This window comes from Larimichthys crocea, chromosome XVII (genome assembly GCF_000972845.2).
Source record: "Larimichthys crocea isolate SSNF chromosome XVII, L_crocea_2.0, whole genome shotgun sequence".
NCBI classification, from domain to species: Eukaryota; Metazoa; Chordata; class Actinopteri; family Sciaenidae; genus Larimichthys; species Larimichthys crocea.
Genome location: NC_040027.1, coordinates 18,935,057 through 18,960,056, shown reverse-complemented (window position 1 = coordinate 18,960,056; position 25,000 = coordinate 18,935,057). Strand labels below are relative to the sequence as shown.

The window sequence follows — 25,000 nt, the reverse complement described above, 5'->3', positions numbered from 1 at the left end:
CTGGTTTTCAGACAGAGAGTAGTGGAAGACGGTAAAAGTGGATTGTGTGTTTTGCCAGTTCATGCAGACCATCAGACTCGTGCTGCTGGTGACGTTTAAAACCAGCACTTAATGAGGCTGCATCTCCAGAGGAAGAGAGCAGCGCGTCTCACATTGAAGCAGACGAATGAGTCAGCATCTTAGAGCTGCGGAGTTGTCTGTTTGGAAATAATTGCCGACTGTTTTGAAATGCAAATATGTCTTGTATGATTGAGTATTAAGTGATGAGTCATGTCTTTTCTAACGTCTCTCTCTCTCTTTCTGTTTGTTTCTCTGTCTCCATCCATCTATCATCACATCCTGGCTTGTGTCTCTCACCCGCTCCCCAGTCCAAGGAGTCCTCGTCTGTGCTGAGCTGTGATGTCTCCCCAGACGACAAGTACATAGTGACGGGCTCCGGGGACAAGAAGGCCACCGTGTACGAGGTGGTGTACTGAGGGCCACAACAAGATGGGAAGAGACAGGACGGAGATTTTGGGGTGTTTTTTTTTTTTATGGAGGATGACGGGAGGATAACCAGTTGCCTAGCCAACCGCTCCTGATCCTCATTACATCAGCAACAGCAGCACCCAGATCTCAGTCCTCCTGACCCTCACCCATAATACATCACACACACACACACCCCCCCTCTCCCCCTTTTTGCTGTGATATAAGCTACTGTGGAAGCTCCCAAATGCCCCCTCCCTCCTCCCCCCTTCTACTTTTAGCCCAAGGATGAGGCATGATAGCGAAGAGAGAGAGGCAGAAAGGGAAGGAGCAAGATAAGAAGGACAAAGGAAAAGGGCGGTGGAGCGTGAAGATAAAGTCGAGAAGCAAAAGAGGGAAAGACAAGAAGGTGGAGAGAAAGCGAGAAGGATGAGAAATGACAGGGAGGAAGAGGAGGAGGAGGAGGAGGAGGGAGAGGCAGGGTAATTAGGGCTGTTTCCTGATTAAGAGCTCAGTGGAAGGGAGGCCCCCAGAGGAGGCGCGGAGCGGCACTGTGGGAGCGCCAGCCAGGAGCACTGATACCACACAATCGATTCATTAGCCAGACAGTGGAAGCCTTAATGAGGCTGACGCCGCGGCTCACTCTCCCCAGCGAGAGGTGTCAGGAGCGGGGGAACGATGACGCTCTGAGATGGAGGGGGCCGCTTCAGATATCCACATACACTAACATGACACATAGACCTGCTCACACACACACATAAGGCGCACGTCATCAGGCAAGAATACACACTCTGCTACACCGCCTTGAGGTAATCATAAGAAGACAGAAACACACACACACACACACAACACACAGAACACCCAATTAAACATTCATCGCAGTGCTCCCCGTCTCACTGCTTAATATCTATTTTATTTTGGTCTGACAAAGGCAGCGTCTAATGAGCAGCGGAGTCAATGGGATTCTCCCAGGGCCCACAGACACAAACACAGAACATCAGCCGAGCTGTTCCCTCTAATTCCTCTGGATTGTTCTCCTGACACCGGGCGCTGCACTCACTCTCATTAAAGGCACTGTCAGCTAGATGAAGTAGCAGCACGCCAACTTCACTGTAAGGCAGACAAGAGGGCAAATTAACACCACCCGATTACGCTATCAGCAGCAGCCAACTAAGCAGCGACTAATCCGAATCCTTTCAAATTTTATGCAACCAGTTGCTGCTTTCATGTGCAAACCAGATGAGATTACATGTTTATCAGTGTCATTATCTCCATCTTTGCCTGCCTGCTGACTCTAGTGTTCAAAGTGCTCCGGCTAAATCTTGTTCAGTAAGCCATTGATTGCTATTAATTGAGATGCTAGACATCTTAAAAGGAAAAGTTGCACCTTGTGGGAAATGTGCTTATTCGCATTCTTGCAGAGATTTTACACGAGAAGATCAAATCGACCTGTGTCCGTGTGCAACGATTTAGCCGCCACCAGCAGCCCGGTAACCTAGCTTCGCATAAAAACTGGAAACAGCAAACGAAATAAGCAGCACTTTTTAGATAAAAATGTTTGTTTCTGTAAAAAAGTCAAACTTTTTTACAGCACGCTGACTTTCTGGAGTGTCTTCTGGTTTCCTGTTTTTTTACACTTAAGTTATGATTCAGATTAAATAAACGAAACATAAAATGTTAATTGGTGATCTGTAGGTGGAATTTGTGCTTCAGACAGAGCCAGGCTGTGTTTGCCCTCGTTTTTTTTGTCTTTATGTTATGCTCAGCTAACCGGCGCCTAGGTGTAGCCTCATGTTTAATGCGCAGACATGATCTGCGTATATCATCTCCGTCTCAGCAAATAAGCACGTTTCCAAAAAATATTGAACTTTTCCTATAAACCCAGTTTTTACTTTTTAGCCCTCCTCATATCATATTCCAAAGTGGCAGGCAAACCTGTATATCAGAGCTCTCTGCTTCTATAGAACATGCCTCACCAATGTGTAGACTAAAAAAAGGCACATTTCAAGCTTTTCTTTTATTACTCATTTATTTCAGTATTTTTTATGAATAGTGATTGCTCGTCTTATGTAATGATATGTTTATGTATTGGGGTTGCCAATGACTGCGTTTCGGGGAGGGGGAGGGGGCAAACAAAGAAGGATGCATTCACACATGGAGACATACAAAATCAAGTGGAACACAGGCGGGGGAATTTTTTGTTCTTTTAACTTCCTTTTTTTCCCCCCCTTTTTAAAATCGGTGTGTTTTTATCCTTGGTGATGGTGACTGGCAGAGGGCGTACAACAACATCAGCAGTCACATGTAAAGAAAAAAAGAGAAAAGACCCTCTGTCTTCTGTTTGTTGTTTTTGTTTCATTCCTTTTTTTTTTTGTTTGTTTCTTCCAAAAGTGGTAGTAAATGTGCTATAGTCTGTTTGCAGTCCTTATTGTGCAACTAAACCGTTTCTGTTGAGTCTGTGGTCAGTGTACAGCAGGCGTCGGCTGCGACATGACGATACAGATTTAGCCATCGAAGAGGTCCCGCTTTTTACTGCATGCTTGTTGCACTAATGCTCCACTTCTTGCTGACGGAACGAGACAAATCAGACGTTACAGAGTAGGTGCAGTGAATGGTTTCACAGCCACAGATTAACAGAGGGATGAATTTTACATTACAGTATGCAATTTAGTTCCAGTTGTATAAACTTTGAGCAAGATTTGTCCATGTTTCTCGCTGCAGCGCTGGTGCAGGATAAAACTATGAGGGACTTCTACAATGGCTACTGTTCCAGCAAGGAGTCAGATCTGTACAGTTTAATGCCTTTGCCTGCCTCTTTCCCTTTCTGCCCGTCAGCCACAGGCAGACCTAAATGATATTCTCATACACAAGCTTGTATACTACTCAGAATGATGCTGTACAATGGCTATGCATTTGGTGGTATAGCGTGAATATTTGGGACATTGTATTTGATACTCTTCTTTAACTGTCAGTAACGTCTCTCCCCGCCCTGCCTGTGCTTTCTCTGTTCCAACACTATAAAAACTTTTTATTTCTATTTTACAAGCCGATGTTTGGTTTCTCTTTTAAAAAGCCAAGGAACTTCTTTTTCTTTTTTAAACGCACCGTGTCTTCTTCCCTCCTGATGCGTTTCCCATGTGCTGTACAAGAAATACTATGTGTGAAAAATAAACCAAACTTGTGTTCATCCTTTCAGGTGTCTGCTGTGTCAATCTTTTTTTTTTCTCTCCCCCATTTCCCCCTGAGATTTAAATTGTAAAGGAAAAAGCCAAATTACCAAAGTCGAATACTTTATTCTGTCAGCAACAAGAACCAGGTTTGTCCAGTCGAAAATCACAGCCTTTCATCCACAATTCTTCCTGGACACCCTTCCATACGCTCCCAGAGAGGAAATAAACCTTCTGCAGAGACGGAAAAATGTCAAACTTTTCAGTAATCTGCAAAAACTGAATTTACAAAAGTTCTCAGCTGTTCAACTTTCACCAGTGGTACAAATAATACAGTACACCGAGGACACTGTCCATCATACTGACTGAAAAAGGCCACTTTGTGATTCATTGTTTTTGCAGATCACTGAGAAACACTGCGTTACATCAACTAGATTTTGATTCCCTGAGTGTGACCAGTGTTGGAGGTCTCTCCTTGTCTGTTTTAAAGAAGTTGCACACATCAAATAAGAGATACTGGAGCTCATTAACATACATTTCCATATGTGTAGAATTTTAAAAAGATGCTGACATGTTGGGCTTAAATTTAAAAAATACATAAAACAAGCATGCCAAATATCTTCAAAGGCTGCGCCGTTTAATTGGCAGCTGAGATTCTCATTCATTGCATATTTTGAAACTGGCTCCATCAAAATTTGGGAGTACCTCGCGTAGAAAAATAGGTCCCAATGAGACGATCCTACTGCAACATTAGTAAGAAAAGATCACCTTAAATCTAGGAGCGATGCGTTTTTCTATTTCTTTATTTAGACATTTATTCTTTAGTCCACTGTTCACATTAGTTGGAAACTGTATAAAAGCATCAGTGGCCGTGAGGCTGTCCTGTGCCATGATCATGGATATTAACAACTGAATTGCATTTTAAAAAAAGGTCAAAAAAGGTAAAAACAGGTTTCAGACTTGCACAAAAAGAAATTAAATGAAGCTAAATGATTTATTATCCACGTGTACACCAATAATCCATTACTCTGGGCTGAAGATAAATGTTTCCATTTTTTTCCTTAGGTTTACTTCTCTCGCAGTTAAAGCTTTTTGTCTTGGCAGGACAGTCACCACTACACACATAATCACTGAAAACTCCCCCTTGGGTATTATTGCTGTAATAATCCATTCCTCAGCCTCAAATGTACCACAGATCACCTTTGTCTCACCACGCTACGAGCCAGCTCAGCACAAAAATACGACTGCATTATTTACAGAGAGTCACAGAGGAGCTGTGAATCCCAATCTGCTCACGCTGTGGGTTTGAATCGCAAGACACTTTCTCGTATGTGTGAGGTTGCAGACTAGAGAAGAAGCTTTGTGCTCGTGTTCCCTCGGTGCGAGAGAAATGTCTCCGTCACAGCAGAGCTGAAGCAGAGCGTGTGCTCACCATTCCTTCAAAATATTTCTAAGATGCTTTCTGATGCCTCACGGTGAGCACACGCTATTCTGGCTGTTATAGTTTAAACAAACATTCAACAAATGCTTTTTTGATTTTGCAATTTTAAAACATTCAACAACAGTTAAACTGGGCAAGAACACATGATTTGATTCTGCAGATTTTTTGACAGCCAGTGATATCACACACACACACACAGACACACAGACACACACACACACCTCATTTCTACCCACCACACCTTCAATCCTGAAGTAGTGGTTCAATCTGTTAAAAACACGATACACTGCAGATCACAGACAAAAACTGCCACTCATCAGTTTGTTTAAAGCCAAATCCAAGTCACAGATAACTACCTTGTTTGCCTTTAGAGAACTTTATTTACATGTCCATATATAGCAAGGTTCAAGGTTCATGATGCAGTTGTGAAAATACCTGTCTGCCTATATGTGCCCTAACAAATACAATAGAAAAAAACAAAAAACAAACAAAACATTTAATGTCGAGTGTTAAGGATGACGATAATGTAGCAGAGGCCACGTCCCCGATACTCGGAGAGTACCTGTTGCGAGCTGTTTGAACTGACTTGAGTTTTTCTGTCCTCTGGGTTGTGGTTTTGTGTTCCAGGCTGACCCTCCCCCCCCCTCCAAAAAAAAAAACATCTCCAGGATAAGTCTGGCTTTGTTCGTTTACAAAGAAAAAAATAATAAAAATAAAAAGGAACAAAGACACTTTAGAGAAAACCCAGCCCTGTTTTGTCATGTATGTACTGGAGACGATACAATCATGTTGCTGCTGAAACTTAACCAGGAGAAACAAAATAGCTGGAACGTCACAGCACACCATCCTTCCATCTGTCACGCATCTGCTGCCTTGAGCAGCAGCCACGCGCTGTGGGCTGAGCTGGACCAGACCAGGCCAATCCGGGCCAAACTGACCCAGGCTTGGGACTTTTTTTAAATTTATTTTTTAAAGCACAGCACATAATATGAACTGTATTTTTCCTTTAAAAGATTCCAGCCCCATCCCACCCCAAACTTCCTCAGTCCCACGTCTGTCTTTTTCCACTCATTGCAATCCAACTGTTTGCGAAAAATTCAAAGGCTAAAAAAATAATTTTTTTTTTTTTTTTTTTTTTTTGCTATTTCTTGTTTTCACTACAGAGGTTTTATTTTGTTAAAAAAAGGGAAAAAAAGGAACAAAAACAAAAGTTCTTTGGAGGAATCCACAATTGCGCAGCTATAGACTAACCAGCGTTCTCAGAGCATTAGAAACAAAGTTCAAAAGTTTGTTTTTTTTCCAGAGATGTGACTTTGTGCCCCCTTGATTCTCTTTCTCTCTCTCATTTCTTTCACAAACGTAAACAAAACAACAAAGTAGGAGTTGAGTGTCTCTTGTTTTCCATGCCACCGACGCTCTGTACAGTCATTGGTGCAGGAGGGAGCCTTGGCTCCGCCCCCTGATTATTAGTTTTTTTTTTTCCTTCAGCCAATCAGAGTTCAGTAGATAACTTCGTAGACTGTGGCCTTCTTGTCTCCGGAGCCGGTGACGATGAACTGGTCGTCAGGGGAGATATCACAGCTGAGAACCGACGAAGACTCCTTAGACTGAACAGAGAGACACAGGAAGCCATATTAGCTACAAAAAGTCAATGAGTCATGTTTTTGTACAAATAATGTTCGCTGGAGTATTTGTATCCCAAAATAACCCTGTAATATTATGCAACATGATAAAAAAAATAAAAAAAGCATGAATAGAGACACTTCCTCATCACGTAACCGTTTTTTATGACTCATTTCCAAACAAAAAAACAACTTATTTTTGCAGAAATAGGTGCATAAAACTCGCTTCATGGCCTACCTGGAAAATGCTGGATCCATAAGGTGTCCGCCATGCATTCAGGAGGTTATCTTTGCCTGTGCTCACGAACCATTTACCTACAGGACGAAACACACACAGCCATCAACTGATAAAGCCTCCAGGGAGGTGAGATATGGAGAAGCCTGAGAGGAGGCGCTGCTTTTGTAAAGAACGGGGAGAGGTGAAAAGGAAGAAACTGTTCCTGAATAATGAGAGAAGGAGGAGATTTGTTCTGCTTCCCTGGTTTCTGTGGATGCTTGTGTGTGTGTCTGCGCATGTGTGTGTGTGTGTGTGCATTCATACCGCAGTAGGCGAACTTGAGAGAAAGAACGCAGCTCTCGTGGAGGTGCAGCTGGTACTTGTCAGGTTTGGAGACGTGCAGGACTTCAACGTTACTGCTCTCCATTCCCACGGCCAGCCATTCACCTGTCGGACAGTAGCCCAGAGAGAAGATCTACAGACGGAGAGAGAAGAAAGGAATCAAAGGAAGGAGAGAAAGTGAAATGGAGAGATAAGGGTGGGAAAGGGTTAATGATCATCTGCAGCCTGTCAGCATATTAATACACGTTAGTCTGGACTGCAGTGAGTGGTGCGTTTCTGAGTGTGTGTGTTTTTACCTGTGATGTGAAGTCGTGTTGCTGGAGCTGGCGTCCCTCTCGGAGGTCCCAGCAGCGGACCGTGTTGTCCAGCCCTCCCGTCCACAGTTTGGTGCCGTCGTTGGAGATGTCGATGCAGCTCGCTCCGTCCGTGTGGCCCTGGAACTGCCTGCAGGGAGGAAGTCATTTATTTTAGCATGAAACATAATAGGAATGCAAGTCTCTACTGCAAAAAGGGTCCCAAGGCACGATGAAAGAAATTAAAACTGCGGCGACTTATAAATGCTCATTTATTATTTAATCTTTATTTGGCAACACCTTACCGTAAGTCTCTCCATTTAGTATTCATAAGCAGCAAGTAAAGTTTATTTATATAACACCTTTCAAGAGTGCTTCAATTAAAGACACGGGCAAATAAATAGTCTTAAAGCTAAAAACATAAAAATGAATTAGAGTCAATAAAACAACAAAACTAAAAAGTCTAAACAGTCTTCAGTTGCTTTTAAAAAACTTATAGAAACATTTAATAATAGTGTATTTAATAACAGTCAGCAGATACAAGTTCAGTAATGGATTTGTCAGCGACTACAACTCTTAATGTAAGCTCCTGCCGTGTAAAGAGGTGATGAATGACTGTCGTGAAACACAGTTGTAATAATGTGAAGCGTCTTTATAATTGTGGACAAATACTGTACTTAAAATGTCCTGCATGCAACTACATTATAGTGCGTCATGAAGTATTTATTAAATATTTGCTTAATGCTTACAATTGATGAATAAGGAAGCTTCAATAAAGTGTCACTGTTTACTTTTTAGTATATATAAAGTCTATATGCCACATAGCCTAAACTAGTTTATAGTGCCCGTCCCTAGACCCCTAAATCTGTGTATTAGCTGACACTGAAATTTCAGGTGGGTATATCTGAAAGAATCAGAGACTTTTGCAAGACCACTGATATGAAGCTTTAAAGACCGACAGGCAGACAATGTGACTTTTAGAAATGCAAGATGTATCTTCCACCCCCCACTGAGAAGGAGTCTTTTTTAATAGGGAGAAACATGAGGAAACATTGAAAATTAAAGTCCTCCTCCTCTATGCTGTGTTCATCCTGCCTCGCTTGCCTGTCTACAATGTTTGCTTTTCCCTCTCTCTCGACTTTGATTGACAGTATAGATACTGCAATTTCTGAAGTAGCACCTTTTCCTCTGTCTCTCTGCGCTCCATAACTTCTCCCCCTTCATCACTTTCTCTTCACCTTCTTTCTTGTTACTTGAACAGAATCCTAAAACTAGTTCGGACGCAGTTGGTTTCCTTCCTCTCTCCTCTTACCTGACCAGAGTCTGGTTGTGGAGGTCCCAGACGACGATGTTGCCGTCGCTGCAGCAGGAGAAGCAGACCTTGTTGTCGGGTGAGATGGCCAGAGCGTAGCAGGCGGGGGCAGACGATGTCAGCTCTGCCTTGATGCGAGGGGTGGGTGTGGCCAAATCCCAGATCGACAGCGTGCTGGCCTCCCCGCCGACGATCAAGGTTCGCCCATCGGAGAGCAGCTTGCAGGAGCGGATGTAGTTATCCCTGTTCTGTTTGGGCACAATAAAACGATATAAACATTTATATACAGTAATATATGTTGTAGTGCTCTGTAATTGATGACAAAGGGATACAAAGATGCAAAGTTAAGCGTGCTGCTACAGCAGTATCACAGCAATAAATAACGACACTGGAGGATATGGCTTTAGGACAACGACACAAAGGTGATTCATCATCCAAAGTGTGTTTTTATTTGTGGAAAAACAAGAGCATCACTTTTGGTAGTAAAGCAACATTATTAGACACAAGATGGGCAACAAACGTTAAATACGACTCTACAAACATCCATCTAAATGTTTCCCCTTCCTTCCCTCATGCCTCACCAGACAGTCCAGCTGGGCCATGGGGCTCTTGCTTCCTGGCTGGCTGATGTCCCACACCTTGACGCAGCCCTTGCCTCCGGTGTAGACGTGGCGCGTCGAGGTGCTGATTGTGACGGCGCACACCACCTCTCCGTGGTTCAGGGTGTGAATCTGACGGGCGTGGCGAGGGATTCCCGGCCCCAGCAGGGCATCGGGAGGAAAGGGCACGGGCTGCATCTGTCCGTCTGCACTCACATGAAACGAGTAGGCGCTGGAGGAAAAAAAACAGAGAGACGGAGATGAATGACTGAGATTAAAAGGCTGCAATCAGATCAGTAGCATGAGAGGGCAAACATTTTATTATTTGGTCTTTGTTTCTAAAGGAGGAATTTATTGAAGTATTCACTGAACAAGAATAATAAGTGTGTAACCGTGATGAGCACCATTTAACCACCACTGCTCTAAAGTTACAGACCATCTTCCCCTCAATTTACTTTTCTACTTCAACTTGTGATTCCTGCATTTCCAACAGAAGAACAGACTGACGCTGAATGACGAAAAGGTCAGAATAACTCAAATGTAATACTGCTTAACAGCTCGAGTCTGCTGAAGCTGCTCATTGACGTCACGTCCTCTACATCAGAAATAATCTGCAGAAGAAAAATACAAAGTGAAATGGAGCTAGGAATGAAAACCTCATGGCTAACAATTCTTTTCGCTTTAACACTTAAACTTAAAAGTCCCCGATGTTGCACAGATTGTTAGTTTCAACAATGGTGCTTTGGTGCAAAGTTCTGGAGGCTCTAAACTGTTTTTCACTAAAATATTTGCCCCCTCCAACATCCCTCATAGTTCATCTTTTCTCTTTGTGTTGTAATGGAAATTTGAGGAGAACCTGGGTGCCGTTAATAGTGAACAGGTGATAGATTTGAGTGATGATAGGCAAGAAAGGGGAAACTCACGGTTTTCCGGAGGCAGCTGACTGCAGGCTGGCAGGAAGCCCAGGGACCCTCATATGTGGGTGTGGAGACTCGTAGCCCACCTGGAAGGAGGCGAGGAGAGGAGAGGAGAGGAGAGGGTTCACTCATAAAAATATGAAGTACAGAGAGTATCAGATGAAAGATCAGACTAAAAAGAGATAATATAAAAAGGCAGAGAGACTTTAAGAGCCAAGGTCAGATTCTTAACAATTAATGACGATGCAGCTGCTCGCTCTCTCTCTAAAACACTCCCTTCCTTTCAGTATATGTATATGTAACCCTCGTTGTGCCCTCTGTGACGGGTTTATATGCTGAGGTATTACATATGACAGTGACACTGGAAAGACAGATTATCTGCTGAGCGTCTGGCTCACCACAGGGGACCGTCCGTAGCCTGCGGCAGCTGCCGCCGCTGCAGCTGCAGCTCCGTTCATCTGGGGGGAGACCAAGTGGAGGCCGGCACCGTAGCCCGCCGCCCCGGGCAGATCACCGTTCACACCTGGAGGGGGCAGGCCAAAGGCCCCTGGAGGGTACGCTCCTTGCACCGCCAGGGGGTTTCTCAGACCCAGAGCTGAAGGAAGAAAAATACAAGAGGGTTCATTTGTTGTGAGTTATTTAAAAGAGCACATTTTTTGATTGAGGCTTAGAGACTCAGAGAGTTTCATCTTTCATTTTAGTATAGACCAAAATCAACTCTGTTTTATTATATATACTCCATCTGCAGGGCCTTTCAGTTTGAGACAGTTGTGACTGACAGACTGTGAACAAGCTGTGGCCTGCAATACAAAAGGCAGGACATCACTAACCGCAGCACTAGACCACCACTGACCCCTGCTGGCCACCACACCTCCCTGCAGCGAGACAGGAACGCATTTGTGTGTATGTGTGTGCGCTCACATACACGTCCTCTACACCCTCTTTCTATGCATGTAGCTGTATCTGTGTGAGTATGCATGCATAATGGGTGTGTGTATGTGTGTGTGAAATCAGAGCGGGGGATAACAGGTGATGCGAAAAAAAAAAAAAGAGAGAAAGAGATACACTGGAATAGATGGAGGCTCATTATGAAGCAGCTCACAGTCACAGTCCATCACCTCTCCTAATCTTTCCATTTAAAAAGTGAGGGCCGCTGAATATTTTTGCCCACAGCCGCTTATTAAGTCCAGATGGTGGTGGGTGGTGGGGAGCTGGCTGACACCCATACCAACTACTGCGGCCTGATGTTGATAGAATCACTACATGTAACGGCGAGTACGGACTAAAATCTGCAAAGGCGGATTTAATATTTTTTAATTGATTCTGTGTGCAGTGAAAGTTTGGATCCTTGGGAGGAGGGAGGGAGGCATTTGTCTTTTGGTTTCTTGACCAACATGGAAATGTTTCTGAAGTTCAATGCGCTGATGATGTGTTCTTTGGGGAATCTAAGCAATTAAAGCTCCTGGGATGTTCTTACCGAGGTCAACACCAGGCTTGCCAGGGACAGGTCTGAACTGCGGAGGTCCGCTGGGTCCTGGAGTGTTGGACTCTTGAGACATGGGGGTCCCTGGCTTCATACCCGGAGTACTGGACTTCTCCCTCTGGTAGAGCACAGAAATGTTAGAAAATCAAGATGGAAAAGAAAATAAACGTAGAATGAAAGGATAAATAAATAATTAGATAAATGGGGGGAAAACACAATTTAATAGTAGAGGACGGAGCCAGCCGAGGAAGAAGAAGAAGAACGGCAAAGAAGAGCAAACAAACAAAAGTAAGGACAGTAAGGATGACTGAAGGCAGATGGGACCTGAAGAGCACTGAGGGATGTCAGCAGCCCAGACTGTGGGATGTGTGGGATGTTGAATATAAAGCATAATAACTCTGAGACGAACTATTGACCCGAACAAAACAAGCAGAATACAGTGTGTGCTGACAGCATGGAAACACTGATGTCCTATACTGAAATATACCAAGTGTGTGTTCTGCAAAAGCGATTCAAATATTTGTCTTTTTGTGTCTTTGTGTGGTCCACTTGTGTTCATACAGATGTGTGCCTCTACCTGCGGGGGCTCTTTGCCACGAGACGGGGAGGCAGCGCTGCTGGAGGAGGCCAGAGAGGTTGGGCTGGCTTGTGGGGGACCCTCCTTACGGGACGGGGGCATCTTGTCCAGGCCATTCTCCCTGGACGAGTAGGACTGCACGCTGCGGGGGGACGATGGGTCCTGAAATCAAAAACACAGAGCTTCGTTGCAGAAGACAGTAATAAGAAGTCACAATGACTTATTCAAAGTTTTAAATGATGAAGGCCACAAGTGGAGATCACCAGGAAATCGATCAGTCTCATGTTTACTTATGTAGATTTCTTGCAAGTCAGTCTTAAAACAATAATCATGTGCCGTTATGAGCATGGACACTGGTTTTGCTTGCTGAAATCACTACTCCTGTTTATACTGACCATTAAGAAATCACTTCTTTAAGTGCTTCCAAAGTAAATAAAGAAACAGGAAAGTCCCTGTTCTGTGCAAAAAAAAAAAAAAAACTGTTCACAGTCCACAGTTCATCTGAAGTTAAGATGAGGTTTAGCATTCCAAGTTAATCATATCAAGCAGGTATTTTCCAAAGTTACAGACTGTTTTGTTACACTACAATCTACGGAAACGACAAAGACAGGGTTTTAGATTAAAGCACTAACTTTGGAAGAAAGTCAAATTAGCTTATTTCTGTACATTTATGCACAGAACAAAAACTGAATCCTCCGTCACTTACATTGGAAGCAGATGAATGGCCACAGTATGAACATGAGGAATGATTACTGCAAGCAAAACGTGTTCCATTGTTCAAATGAGCACCTGATAATTGTTTTAAAAACCAGACTGTGTGAACCTGTCCTTTACCTGCCAGCTATTGTTGTTCTTTTATCGATTCCAAACTGTACTGGAAGCAGACAAACCACTCCCTAACCTTAACCCTACTTCAATGTAAAAACTTTCAGAAACAGGGCGCAGCTTCAGTCTTTATCTCGTGCACAGAGGACACTTAATATTTCATTTGGATGTCAAAGATAAACATTTAATATAGGCTCTCCTGATGATTTCTTTTTATTTCTGTTAATCTATATGATATGATAAACAAGCATTCCAACATATTTCTATCCATTCGGTCTACACTCATTCATAAAACTAATAAAACAGTCACAGACAGAACTGCATATAGAAGCATAAAGAGCAAGTGTGTGTATGCACATGTAGTTTATGGTGGATGCTGTCAAATGAGGACAGGCAGAGGTGGAGGAGGTGCAGGGTTATTATTGTTATTAGCATTATTCAGATGGTCCTGCTGGGTGTGTTTACATGATGAATGTAGATGAAAGCGGTGAAGAGAGGCCAACAGAGGCCGGCGGCCGCCTACTAACCTCATCCACCACCAAATTATCATCGCTCTTATCTGCATCACTGCCCTGTGAGACGAGAGAGAGAGAAAGTGAGATTAGATATTCCTGCTCTGCTGTCTGATGTATGTAGATTACATGTAGAAATATACAACACACACAAAGAGGTGTGTGTCTGAAAAAGTTTCATAATAAAAAGCTGTAATTCGTTACACTGCAAAGGGAGGAAAATTAAATATCTTATGACATTTCATTGCCTGAGTAAGATAGTTTGAAGTAAATGCAATCGACAGAACAACTGTAATTAATTTTAGATGTTTAACTTGGAGAGGTGAAATCCTCGAAGGCACTGCTGTTTTTAATATTGCAGGTCTTTTTGGACAAAGCGATAATGCTGAACTACCCACGACTCATTAATCTCACACTAAAAATAATCCCTTATAATGCTTAATAGATTTCTAGAATACAGTGACGACAGCAGGCAGTGTGAATATTTCAATTGCTGTCTAAAAGGAGAGCAGGTCTCAACAGTTTACTGGACAAACAACACCGGTTTTTATCTGATGAGGACTGGAAGAGTTGGGTGAAACTTTCCTTCAGTTACTTAAACATTTAACAGTGTTATGAAAGTGCCTCACATAGTCTGTCATGAACTCCTTCTCATCAGCTTTCCTCTTCTTGCCGTTGCTGAGGTAGTCTGCTGAGCGACCCTTATCCCCGTTGGACAGAGAGCTCTGCAGAGAGAGAGGGGGGAGCAGTGGTGTGTACGGGAGGCATAAAGAGGAGGAAGAGAAGGAGGAAGGAAGGAGAGAGGAGGGAAGAAAAGGGAGTGAGGGCAGAGAGGACGGAAGAGGGTGATAATGAGGTGAGAGGGACTGCATAAATCATGTCAGGCTCATAAGCTGCGGAGATGAATGTGAAAGAATATCAGCCGACATCGATCGGGCAGCTCACTGTAGGAGTGAGGGGAAGAAAGAGAATGCTTCAAGTTTTCTTTAAGACAGCAAAAAAAGACTGTGGAGCTGCCTGAGCGTGCTTTGGCACTGATGCACAGTTTCTTTTTTAAACCAGTATTGTCACAATTTTATAGTGGCAGTGATGTAGTGCTGAGATCCCAAATGTTGTCATGCAGGGATCCAGCATCTTTAACTGCAATCTGAATATATAATAAGTATATATAAAATGTAATATAATAATTTTAAGCACAACTGACCACAAAGAAGCATCTTTATATACGGACGTACACATTTAGATTTTTCTATCATTTATACAGCCTTAGAAAACTTAAAGCTTCTGTGGGCACTTGAAAAAAAGAAAACACTGAATTTGCCAACAATATCAAAGACTGCTGAATAAACGAGTGGACAGGTGTAAGTGTACTTGATATAAGTGATAAGTGTGTAGTAATTTGTACTCACTGGTCCTGCTTCACGGTCTGTTCAATCCAGACAGAAGCACCCAACACATTCAGGTAACAGGCCACGGGACAGCAAATGAGGGATAAGAACACAAACACAAATAAATGCGAGATTATCTGCGATTACTTTACATCACTCTACATCTGATGACTCAGTGGAAAAATATCCCTGAGGAGTGTTATTATCAGCAACACCCCTGTGCCCTGCCAAAACTTCAAACCAAAGCCAATCATCAGCATCCATCGAGCCAAGCTTCTGTGTTTACTCTACTCCCACCTCAGTGAGACATTTTCATCTCCAAGAATGCAATCCAACTCGCGTCGCAGCCCTAAACTTTTACACTTCTTGGTTTACAGAAACAAACCTAAAGAAAAGTAAAGTAAACAAGCATCATTTAAAGTGTCCCTGTACCTCTGTGGTGCTCTGCAGCAGCGGCAGCGGCGGCTGCTGCCTCGAGGTGTGCTCTTTCATCCTTGGCAGCCAGCTGGGCCCCCAGAGCCCCGGACAGGGCAAGCAAGCCAGATCCTCCGCCGAGTGCCAGGCCGGGGTGGGGCAGTCCTGATGGGTGTGGGCCCACTGGCAAACCCTGGGCATGCTGGGAGAGGTGCTGGGCCTGGAGCTGTTGCTGTAGAGAGGAAGAATAGAAGAAACGGAAAAGAGAGGAGACAGAAGAGAGAGATTTGGGTGACTTAAGAGCACTGGAAGAAGTGGCTCACCAGGAAGTGATCAAGAGAAAGTAAGGAGGAAGGAAAGAAAGGGAACTAAGTGCTGCGATGTGCACGGGTGTGAGGTGCTGAGGGGGAAGCTCTGCAGCCAATCAGCGTGATAGGAGATAAAGTGACAACTGATAACTAAAACAGAAATATTATTAAAATTCTGTTTTAATTCCCTATTAATCCTCTATGCATTTAAAATGTGGCATTGATAGAGGCAATCATTTCATTGTTGATGCTCTTTCAGGTACCTGGTAAAGCCACTTGAATTAAAAAAAAAAAAAAAATCCATCTAATATTTATACAATAACTAAATTTTAGAGTGGGCCAATTGATATTTGCCTCGATAAAAGAAAAAGAATAAGTGGGAATATAAATTAATGGGAGGATATGGTACACACGCTATGAGGCAGAGGGGGGAGCCCACGTACCCCTATCGAAGCATTTAGCTCCCCCATGGTCACCTGTTTGGCGCGCTCCATGGCCTGGACCACCTGTTGTTGGTGCTGTGGAACAAACCGAGAGGTCAGTGAAGGGCAGCTGGATTCAGATTTAAATACTCTTAAACTTCGACTTAAAATTCAGATGTTCTCCTTCTTTGTAAACTGAGATAATATTAATGGTGTGTAACATTTCTTAATTAGTATGAAAAAGTATTCAGACTCTCACAAACAGCATATTTGAAATACTTGTGAACGAATGCAAACCATTTGGCAATCGAGGAATGTGCTTTGAAGTTCGGTCCATCTGCAGTCTGTGTGTGTGTGTGTGTGTGTGTGTGTGTTATTTCCTGTTATGTGTATGCATGTGCACGCCCTCTGTGTGGGCTGCTGTCAGACAGCAGAGAGAGGGAGGCTGCATGCAGTACAGTGTGTGTGAGAGTGTGTGTGTGTCACCTCCTGCGACAGGAATGGGATGAGCTGAGCACAGATCACGTTCAACCGCTTGGCAATCTCCGTCTGAAAGAGGGGGGGGGGAGAAGATACTGTTGCTTTGATGAATAAACACACACACACACACACACACCATGCATCACACACACACAGCCAAGATTGAGCTTGAACAAAAAGACGACACACACTCCTGAAAAGGTTACACACACACATACACACAGTGGCTGTGGCCTGCTTCTCCCAGGGCCAGTGTGGTAAATATTTCAGCTGCTTACATTTGGTCCATGCAAATGGAAACTCTGCCAGGGAGTTTGGCTAAAATATTCATGGACAGCATCTGCTGTGGCCTCAGCCAGCCCACACAGTGTGTGTGTGTGTGTGTGTGTGTGTGTGTGTGTGTGTAAAGGAGATGCAAGATTCACCATCTTTTCTCACTGTGTGTGTGTGTGTGTGTGTGTGCGCGCGCATGTGTTTCTGATGTGTTCTTGCATGTCTGTCTGTCTGTGTGTGTGTTTGCATTTTGCATGCTTGAGTGTGTGTATGTTTCCTGCTGGGGGTCAGTGATTCTTGCTGTGGGTGTGTGTCTGTCTCGATCTGCTCTACTACACAGCCAGCAGCAAACTCTTCCTCCCTCCTCCTCCTCCTCTCTCTTTCCATCCCTCTCTCCTCCTTTCCACCTTTCTTTCCATCTCACTCCATTTGTCGTTCTTTCCATGCATCCCTCATTCCATCTCTTTCTTTAGTGCAGTAATCAGTATTACAAGCACTGTCATGTGATGTCTAACACACACACACACACACACAAACACACAAACATGTTTAGCGGCAGGCCCAACAAGGCCGTTAGGGCCAGTAATGATATGCATGCAGAGATCATGACAACATCATTATGGCCGCAGGCTGTTTGTCTTGTTGACAGCTAGACTCTGCTGTGTGCGCGTGTGTGTGCGCGCGTGTGTCAGAATGCACATGCGTGTGTGTGTTTGTACACGGTCTCTCACACACACACACACTCACTCTCCCTCCCCACCCCATTCTCTCTCTAAAGTGATTTATTGATGCCGGACTGAACTTCCACCCCCTCCTTTTTTTCGCTCTTCCTCTCTTATACTCCCTCTCTCATTCCTCTCTCTTGCCCACATCTCTCCCTCCCTCCCTCCACTTCTATTTTTCAGCCAGGCAGCGTGCTCCCCCTCCTACCCTCCCCTCTTTCCCTCCCTCCATCCTCTGAATCCATCACCCCCCCCACCCCAAGGGAGACACAATGATTTCTTGTTAGAGAACTCCAACTACTAAATGACATCTTCAGAGGAGAGAGAGAGAGAGAGAGAGAGAGAGAGAGAGAGAGAGAGAACAAAATGGGAGAGGGGAAATGAAAAGACGAGGCGGAGGAAGGAGGAGAGGAGGTAGAGGAGGAGGAAAAGGGCAGATTGGGTTGAGGGAATGACAGCCAATGAACAAAAGATGTGGGAGGGAGAGGAGAAATAGACGGAGAAAGAAGAAACAGAAGGAAAGCAGGGGAGGAAAATCGAGATTGGGGGGCGGGAGTGGGTGGTGGGGGGGGAGGTGGCGGCAGCCGCACGACAAAAGCGAAGCGATTGAGATGGTGAAATGAAAGGAGAGAGAGGGAGGGAAAGGGAGAGTAGACGGCAAGAAGGCAGTGACCTGATTTAAAGTGAAATTCAGCATGGACTGTATGTCTGCAAGGAGACAGAGGTGGAGGGGGGGGGGTGCAATGAAAAAAAAAAAAAAGAGATAAAGAGGGAGAAAGAGAAATCAATGGAAAGGAGGGGAGACAGGGACCATGAAGAAATGGAGATTAAGAGAGGGGGGCATTAAAAAAGACAATGTAAGACAGCAATTGAAGGGAAAAGAGAAGAGAGGGATAGGGGACGGAGAAGCAGACAGGAGGGATGGAGGGATCGAGCACAGCGGCAGTAACAGACAGGGATTTATGACGGGTCAGAGGCGAGGCTGTTCTGGAGGCTCAGAGAAGGGCAGAGTATTCTCATCTGTCGGTCTGTGGTGGAGAAATGAATTCTGTTTGTGGATCCTATTAACGCCTCCACAGCATAACACAGCTATATAGGTCCTTTAGAAAGGGAACTGACATTAGAGACAGAAAGACATGAAAAAAGAGAGAGACGGAGGCTTTCCTAAAAAAATTATGAGTTTGTTTGAGTCGAGCTGATTGGGGTTAAAAGAAAGAAGACAGTGAACGATAATCGAAGAGAATAATGCAAAGCTTCAGGAGTATGAGGCAGGAAAGATGAGGAGTGAGCGAGAGCCATATACAGAGGTGAAGAGAGAGAGAGAGGGCTTACTCACCTGTTTGTGCATTTCAATGTTAAGGCCGTAGGACATCTCGTAATACTGAAACACAGCAGAACATCAGTTAATATACATGAGGATTGCACATGAACAAAAATATGAGTTGACTGTAATGAATAAACTTTAATATGTGGAGTAAATAAAGCAAGGAGGGTTCTTCAATATAATCCAATTAATAGTTCCCATGTGGCTAAAGGAATAAGGATGAGTTCATTTTATAATATTATTCTAATTATTATCTAAACAAACGCAATACAAACTGTACATAAAACATATGTTCTGGCAACTTCTGCAAACACTGAATTAAATCTAAAAGAAACTTTAAAATCAATAGACCACATGGCGAATTTAAAAAAAATCCATTTATGGCACATTATTTTTCATCTGCTATAACTGTTAGAGCTTTGCTTTTACTCCAAGTGTGAGCTTATTTTATATTTTTCCTTATTAGCAACAAATTCAACAAAAAGCCCCAAACAAACAGTGAATTATTCCTAAATACATACACAGACATGCTGAGGACCCACTGGCAGAACACAGATGTATTAATCCATAGTTAAAAATACTCAACAAGTACAACATTTACTATTTTAATAAAGTTTATTAGAGTTAAAAAACAACAACAATCGAATGCAACAAGGATATAATGTAACAAAGTTTGAATACTGTCAGCAAAAGACAACATAGAAATACTCCTAAAGACAAGAACTTGTTGTCTGACAAAAAATATGTAATTTCTTCCACGACTTGTGATTTTACACATTTACATAAACTTTAAAATTCAGTCGTCATTTTGCACAAATAAATTCAACAGTCTGAGCCATGAACTATCTACAAAGTCTTTTCCTTTGCTCCCTGCTTCAGATGATGCCAGCCCTTGTACTTGTACTCTGAAGTGCCCATATGTCCCTAAAAGCACATTGCCACTAATTTCACCTTGACTCTTCTCAAAGTCAATGGCACTAAATTGACCCTCAGGCCCATTTCTAGAAGCCAGAAACCAAAAGCGAGCCAGGGAAATTGTCGCCGGGCAGAAGAAGGTGACAGACTATTGCAATAATCATGTCTAATGTGAGCTATTTGACCCAGGCTTTTACCCAAAGTACAAGGAACTGCGAGGGACGCAGGAGGAGATGAATGCCACAGAGAGAGAGGGAGAGAGGGAGAGGGAGAGGGAGAGAGAGAGACGGGTGACAGTCTCTCGCTCTCAACCTTCAGAGATGGACGAAAAAAGGAGAGCATTTTAAAGTCAGATGCCTCGAAAAGTGACAGGCTGACATTTGCTTTTCAGTGTGACTGGTTGTGGAGAGAGGAGATTGGCAGTTAGGCAGCCAGAACAGGCTGGCAGGATGGGAGAGGAGATGGCAGGGGTCCTCTCTCTCCAGACATCTTTCCTGGCAGTTAGCATGCATGCATGAGTGTGTGTGTGTGTGTGTGTGTGTGTGTGCGCGCGTGCGTGCGTGTGTGCGTGCGAGAGAGAGAGAGAGAGGGAGAGAGAGCAGGTGTGTGTGTGTGTGTGTGTCTGCAAATGTGTAAGTATGTGTATCTATGTGCTTTATGTGCATGTTTGTGTGTGTGTGTTTTCTGTGCATGTGTGTGCCGTGTTCGACTCTTTCTGTGTGTGCGCCACCATAAAAGACGCCTTTCCTGGCAGCTGGCGGCTCTGCTTGGCAGTTGTTGTGCCAAGTTTCGCCTGTTGCTTAGCAACACCCAAACTCATCCAAACCCAAATCATGAGCCAGGAAAGGAGACCTAGGCTGTGCTTGATGCCAGCTAGCCCCCCCCTCTCTTGCCTCCCTCCCTCCCTCCCTCCCCATCACTAAAACTTCAATCCCCACACAAGTCCCCCGCTCTGTGCCAAGATTGCCACATAGCTCTTTTTTGGCACAGTGGGTTCTGGGCAGCCTACACTCAGTCAGCTGTGGTTGTGTGTGTCTCTGATCACAGGTAAATCAAGGCTGGAGGTTTGCAGAATAAAAAAGAAAGATAAAGAGTTTTAGCCTTTATTTTATCAAGAAAAAAGATCTACTGATCGTGTATTCTTTATAACCAAAACACAAATATTCACACAGACTGCTACCTCTGAATGGAGCACATCGCTGCTTCTGTGTTATCAGAGGGGTGCCCGCTTCATTTGGTTAAAAATATTCTGAGGAAGCACTCGAGGATTCAAGCCACGGTCACAGGCTTACTTCTCTAACTTCCTGTGCCCTCAGTGATGAGATGCAAAAGCTTCAAACTAAAGAGGAACATCTATTAAGCAGTATTTTTTTTTTTAGAGAAGACACCATGTGACCATACTACAGAGCAGTGTGGGAGGGAATGACTGACAGCCAGCCACACAGCGGTAAAACAAGTAGTCTGTGTAACTCAGTGGGTAGAGTATAGGGCTGCATTCTCACTATCAATTACTAACTAACAATTATTGTTTTCAGTAGCTAATTAATCATCTTAGAATGTCATTAAATAATAGAAAATATCAAAGACTATCTCCCGGCGCTCAAATTTCTTGTTTTGTACAACCAACAGTAAAAAGCCCAGATATATAAACTTTCTATCATACTACTATCATTAAAACAAGGTAATATTCAAAGATCTAACACAAGCAACATTTAGGATATTTCCTCAAAATCTGGTAGCAGAATTCAGCGGCAGCTGTGCCGACGTTGATTTGATTCCCACTGGTCGCAAAAACAGCCTCAACAGATGAAATTTTTATTAAAATTTTTTTTTTTTTTTAAAAATCAAGAACAATGTGTTCAAAGAAGTATGAGTATGAATCAGACCAGACACCGGATTCCTGCTTTCAGCACTGAGGCGTCCGAGTGTATATAAAGACAGCTGGTAAGAATATGAGGATCTACCCACAGCTCTGGACAGATGTGGACACATCGGCAGTATAGCCCAGAACTACATATCTCAGATACAAAAAAGAAACAGTCGCAAACACAAGCACAAGATTGCACGCCCATGTAAGTGCTGTTTATTCTGCAGTCCTATAATATGTGTGTGTGTGGTCGTGTGTGTGGTCTTGTGTGTGGTTTTTCGGTGGGTGTTGTTTGGCAGCTGTTAGCAGATGAAAGGGATTCAGTGGACTTGGCAGCGCACTTGTTGTGAGCGAATGCATGGAGACAAGGCCTCTGTGTGTGTGTGTGTGTGTCTCACCATAACGTAGTGTCTCTGGATCTCCGTCTTCTCTGTAGCCAGTTTCTCACATTCCAGTTTCAAACTGCAACAGAGAGCAGAGTAAAAAAAAAAAAAAAAAAAGGGTAGTGAGTCTTGATGTGTATAATATCCCGAATAAAAATACACAATACAATTAGCAACATGACAACAAATTACTCCCTGCTCACTCACCCCCCCTCCTCTCCACTCTCTCTGTCTCTCTTCTCACACTCAGTGGGGGAGGAGGGAGCAGGGTGACTGGGGTGCTGACAGCCCATTATCACCTCAGAGCAGAGCAGAAATAGACGAAGTCACGCTCAGAGCCTGAAACGCAGCCAAGACTGCAGGCAGGCACATCCAAGGTGTCTCTCTTCACTTTCTCTCTATGGACAATTTTCAATCTAGCCATGTGTCCTCCACTCCTCCTCATTTTGTTGCCTTCCCCAATTACCAGTCGGTCCGTTTGTCTCTCTGTCTGACTGCTCCCCCCTCTCCCTTTCTCTCTCCTTCGACAAGCACACTTTGCCAAGTTTCACCGAAGTCAAAGCTTCTGCTTTAAAACGGGTCAAAAGGGGCCAACTTTGTCTGTTTTCTGTTTGAATGTTCATGACATGACCTGTGTCTATGTCAGGCTACTACAGTACAGCGCGGCCCGAGGTGGAAGCTAACTCTCTTTCTCCCTCTCTCACACATACACACATCTCTGAAGTGATAGCAGCTATACACCTCTCCCATGTGTCCTATATTTCTGTCTGTCCTCAGTGTCTGCCCGTCTCTCCTCGCACCCAAACCAGTCCCCAGTGTCCTCTAAAACTCAATAATGCCAATGGCTGGATTTGCAAACGCACACATACACATACACACTAAATGTGTTTGTATATCAGGCCCAAGCACACCAACACCTCCCTTGTTACCTCTGCAATGCAACTCACCCTCCATCTCTCTCACCCAATCTCCCCTCCCCAGAGAGGCAGTATATTTTGGGCCTTCGGCAGTTCGCGCTGACTTGTTTGCGGGCGGCAGTTAGATTGATAGGGGGGGCTGTGGGGTGGTGTGGTGTGGTGAGGTGAGACGTCGGAGGTGGGTGGAGGGAGGTGGGGTGGGGTCGTTTGGCGGAGGAAAATTAGAATATGATTAATACCGCAACATTACCCCCAGCCGCAACAGGTAATAACGGCCCCATCCGCTCTCCTTCTCCAGCACCGCGTGCGCACACACACATAATTGACTCATTTATCACTGCCAGCCAGTTGAGGAGAAGAGGGACGAGGGAGGAGAGGGAGAGAAGCAGGACGAGGAGTGGGAGACGGTGGTGGTGGTGGAGAGGGGAAGCAGTAGTGAGGATTAAACCCCCCCCCCAAACCATCCCACCCCACCCTATAGATTTTATTACAGTGGAATTGCCTCTCGGCAGAAGTCAGTCAGAGCTGTGAACTAATGCAACTGTGTGTGTTTGTGTTCACGACTGCTGGTGTGTTCATCACGACAGACTTGGGATGAGCTTGGAGAAGCAAGGACTAGACACACACGCCACACACACAATCAATAGAAACAGTTATTGATTGTGGAATTCCTGTGTTTAAATGTGTTGATGTGATTACAAATGCAACTACAGATTATTTTTATGAGCAGTTAATCAGTCAAACTAGTATTATTATTAGTATGTTATTATGTGATTATAGTATGATTATTATTATTAATAATCAATAATAACAACTCATATCACTTTATTTTTTAAATCTAGAATATGTCAAAAAGTTGCAGAACACAGAGTGACACCAGCAGTCCAAAGTTCAGCTCAAATAAAGCAGAGGAAATCATGAAATCCTTACCAGAGAACATTTTGTTTTATTAAAAAGTGATTGATTATCTAAATTGTCCCCAGTTTGTTCAGGTCTGACCTTGAACGTTACCCTCGCCTATGTAATTAAGTCATAAAATGGTCGACAAATACACAAGAATTCCATTAGTGTTTTGTAGATCTAATCAACAAATAATAATTTTAGCTCCACGCATGATGTTTAATGACAGCTTATGGTCCATGGATTCATTTGTGGACACCATCAGGTCATTTTGAGAGCATTCATAGCCAGTCAGGGTTATTTATGGAGTACAAGATGCTTGAAAATGACCATTTGTGGCCTGAATGCCATGTTCACAAACCAACCATGGCTCATCAGATTTTGCTTTAGCAAATGAGCAGCAGGTAGCCATGCTATTAAAAACCACTAAAGAGAGCCAGGGGAAAAAAAAATCTATGTCTCTATACCTGTAAAATCGGCTCTCTAGAAATTGCACAACAGCACAGCAAATGTACACACACACACACTTACAGACACATTTCTTGTGCTTACAGGAAAGACCCCAAGGTCGCACTCAGAAAGAAATAACCATTCCCCACAAAATGGACTTCAAGGAACAAAATTACTGTGTGTGTGTGTGTGTGTGTGTGTGTGTGTGTGTGTGTGTGTTTGTGCGCCATTATGTGACTGTAGGAGCATAAAAGAGTTGGAGGAGGGAAGAAAATTAGGGAGAGAGGGGAGGAGAGCGGTGAGCAGGAAGTGGGTATTTCATGTCGAAATGATTGCCTGTAATAATTAGTGTTTGGCTCAGCACCATTTACTGAGAGAGAGGGAGGGAGAGAAAGGAGAGAGAGGGATGGATGATGGAGGGAGGGGGGGAGGGAGAGAGAGAGGGAGAGAGAGAGAGAGAGAGAG

At 43.8% G+C, this 25,000-nt stretch overlaps 2 protein-coding genes across 7 annotated transcripts in view; one reads left to right on the top strand and one right to left on the bottom strand.

Annotated features, from left to right (window-relative positions):
- Nucleotides 1–3,660, top strand: part of tle2b (TLE family member 2, transcriptional corepressor b) — a 73,061-nt gene extending 69,401 nt beyond the window's left edge. For all 4 annotated transcript variants that reach the window (XM_019274356.2, XM_019274355.2, XM_027290322.1 and 1 more), the window contains one exon: nucleotides 369–3,660. In XM_019274356.2, coding sequence (XP_019129901.2) covers nucleotides 369–476 — 108 coding nt within the window. In that variant the 3' untranslated portion in view covers nucleotides 477–3,660. The remainder of the gene's footprint in view (nucleotides 1–368) is intronic.
- A 1,773-nt stretch (nucleotides 3,661–5,433) lies between these two features.
- The window catches only part of tle2a (TLE family member 2, transcriptional corepressor a), a 38,665-nt gene continuing 19,098 nt past the window's right edge, over nucleotides 5,434–25,000 (bottom strand). Inside the window, exons 3-20 of one of the 3 annotated variants that reach the window (XM_019274351.2) lie at nucleotides 22,284–22,347; nucleotides 19,116–19,160; nucleotides 16,791–16,853; nucleotides 16,296–16,400; nucleotides 15,593–15,806; nucleotides 15,182–15,198; nucleotides 14,402–14,497; nucleotides 13,788–13,832; nucleotides 12,436–12,597; nucleotides 11,853–11,976; nucleotides 10,774–10,970; nucleotides 10,382–10,461; nucleotides 9,441–9,690; nucleotides 8,860–9,107; nucleotides 7,551–7,698; nucleotides 7,237–7,387; nucleotides 6,934–7,010; nucleotides 5,434–6,680 (exon numbers count right to left, since the gene is read on the bottom strand). In XM_019274351.2, coding sequence (XP_019129896.2) covers nucleotides 6,573–6,680; nucleotides 6,934–7,010; nucleotides 7,237–7,387; nucleotides 7,551–7,698; nucleotides 8,860–9,107; nucleotides 9,441–9,690; nucleotides 10,382–10,461; nucleotides 10,774–10,970; nucleotides 11,853–11,976; nucleotides 12,436–12,597; nucleotides 13,788–13,832; nucleotides 14,402–14,497; nucleotides 15,182–15,198; nucleotides 15,593–15,806; nucleotides 16,296–16,400; nucleotides 16,791–16,853; nucleotides 19,116–19,160; nucleotides 22,284–22,347 — 2,194 coding nt within the window. In that variant the 3' untranslated portion in view covers nucleotides 5,434–6,572. The remainder of the gene's footprint in view (nucleotides 6,681–6,933; nucleotides 7,011–7,236; nucleotides 7,388–7,550; nucleotides 7,699–8,859; nucleotides 9,108–9,440; nucleotides 9,691–10,381; nucleotides 10,462–10,773; nucleotides 10,971–11,852; nucleotides 11,977–12,435; nucleotides 12,598–13,787; nucleotides 13,833–14,401; nucleotides 14,498–15,181; nucleotides 15,199–15,592; nucleotides 15,807–16,295; nucleotides 16,401–16,790; nucleotides 16,854–19,115; nucleotides 19,161–22,283; nucleotides 22,348–25,000) is intronic. The other 2 variants (XM_019274353.2, XM_019274354.2) reach the window with 2 other exon arrangements.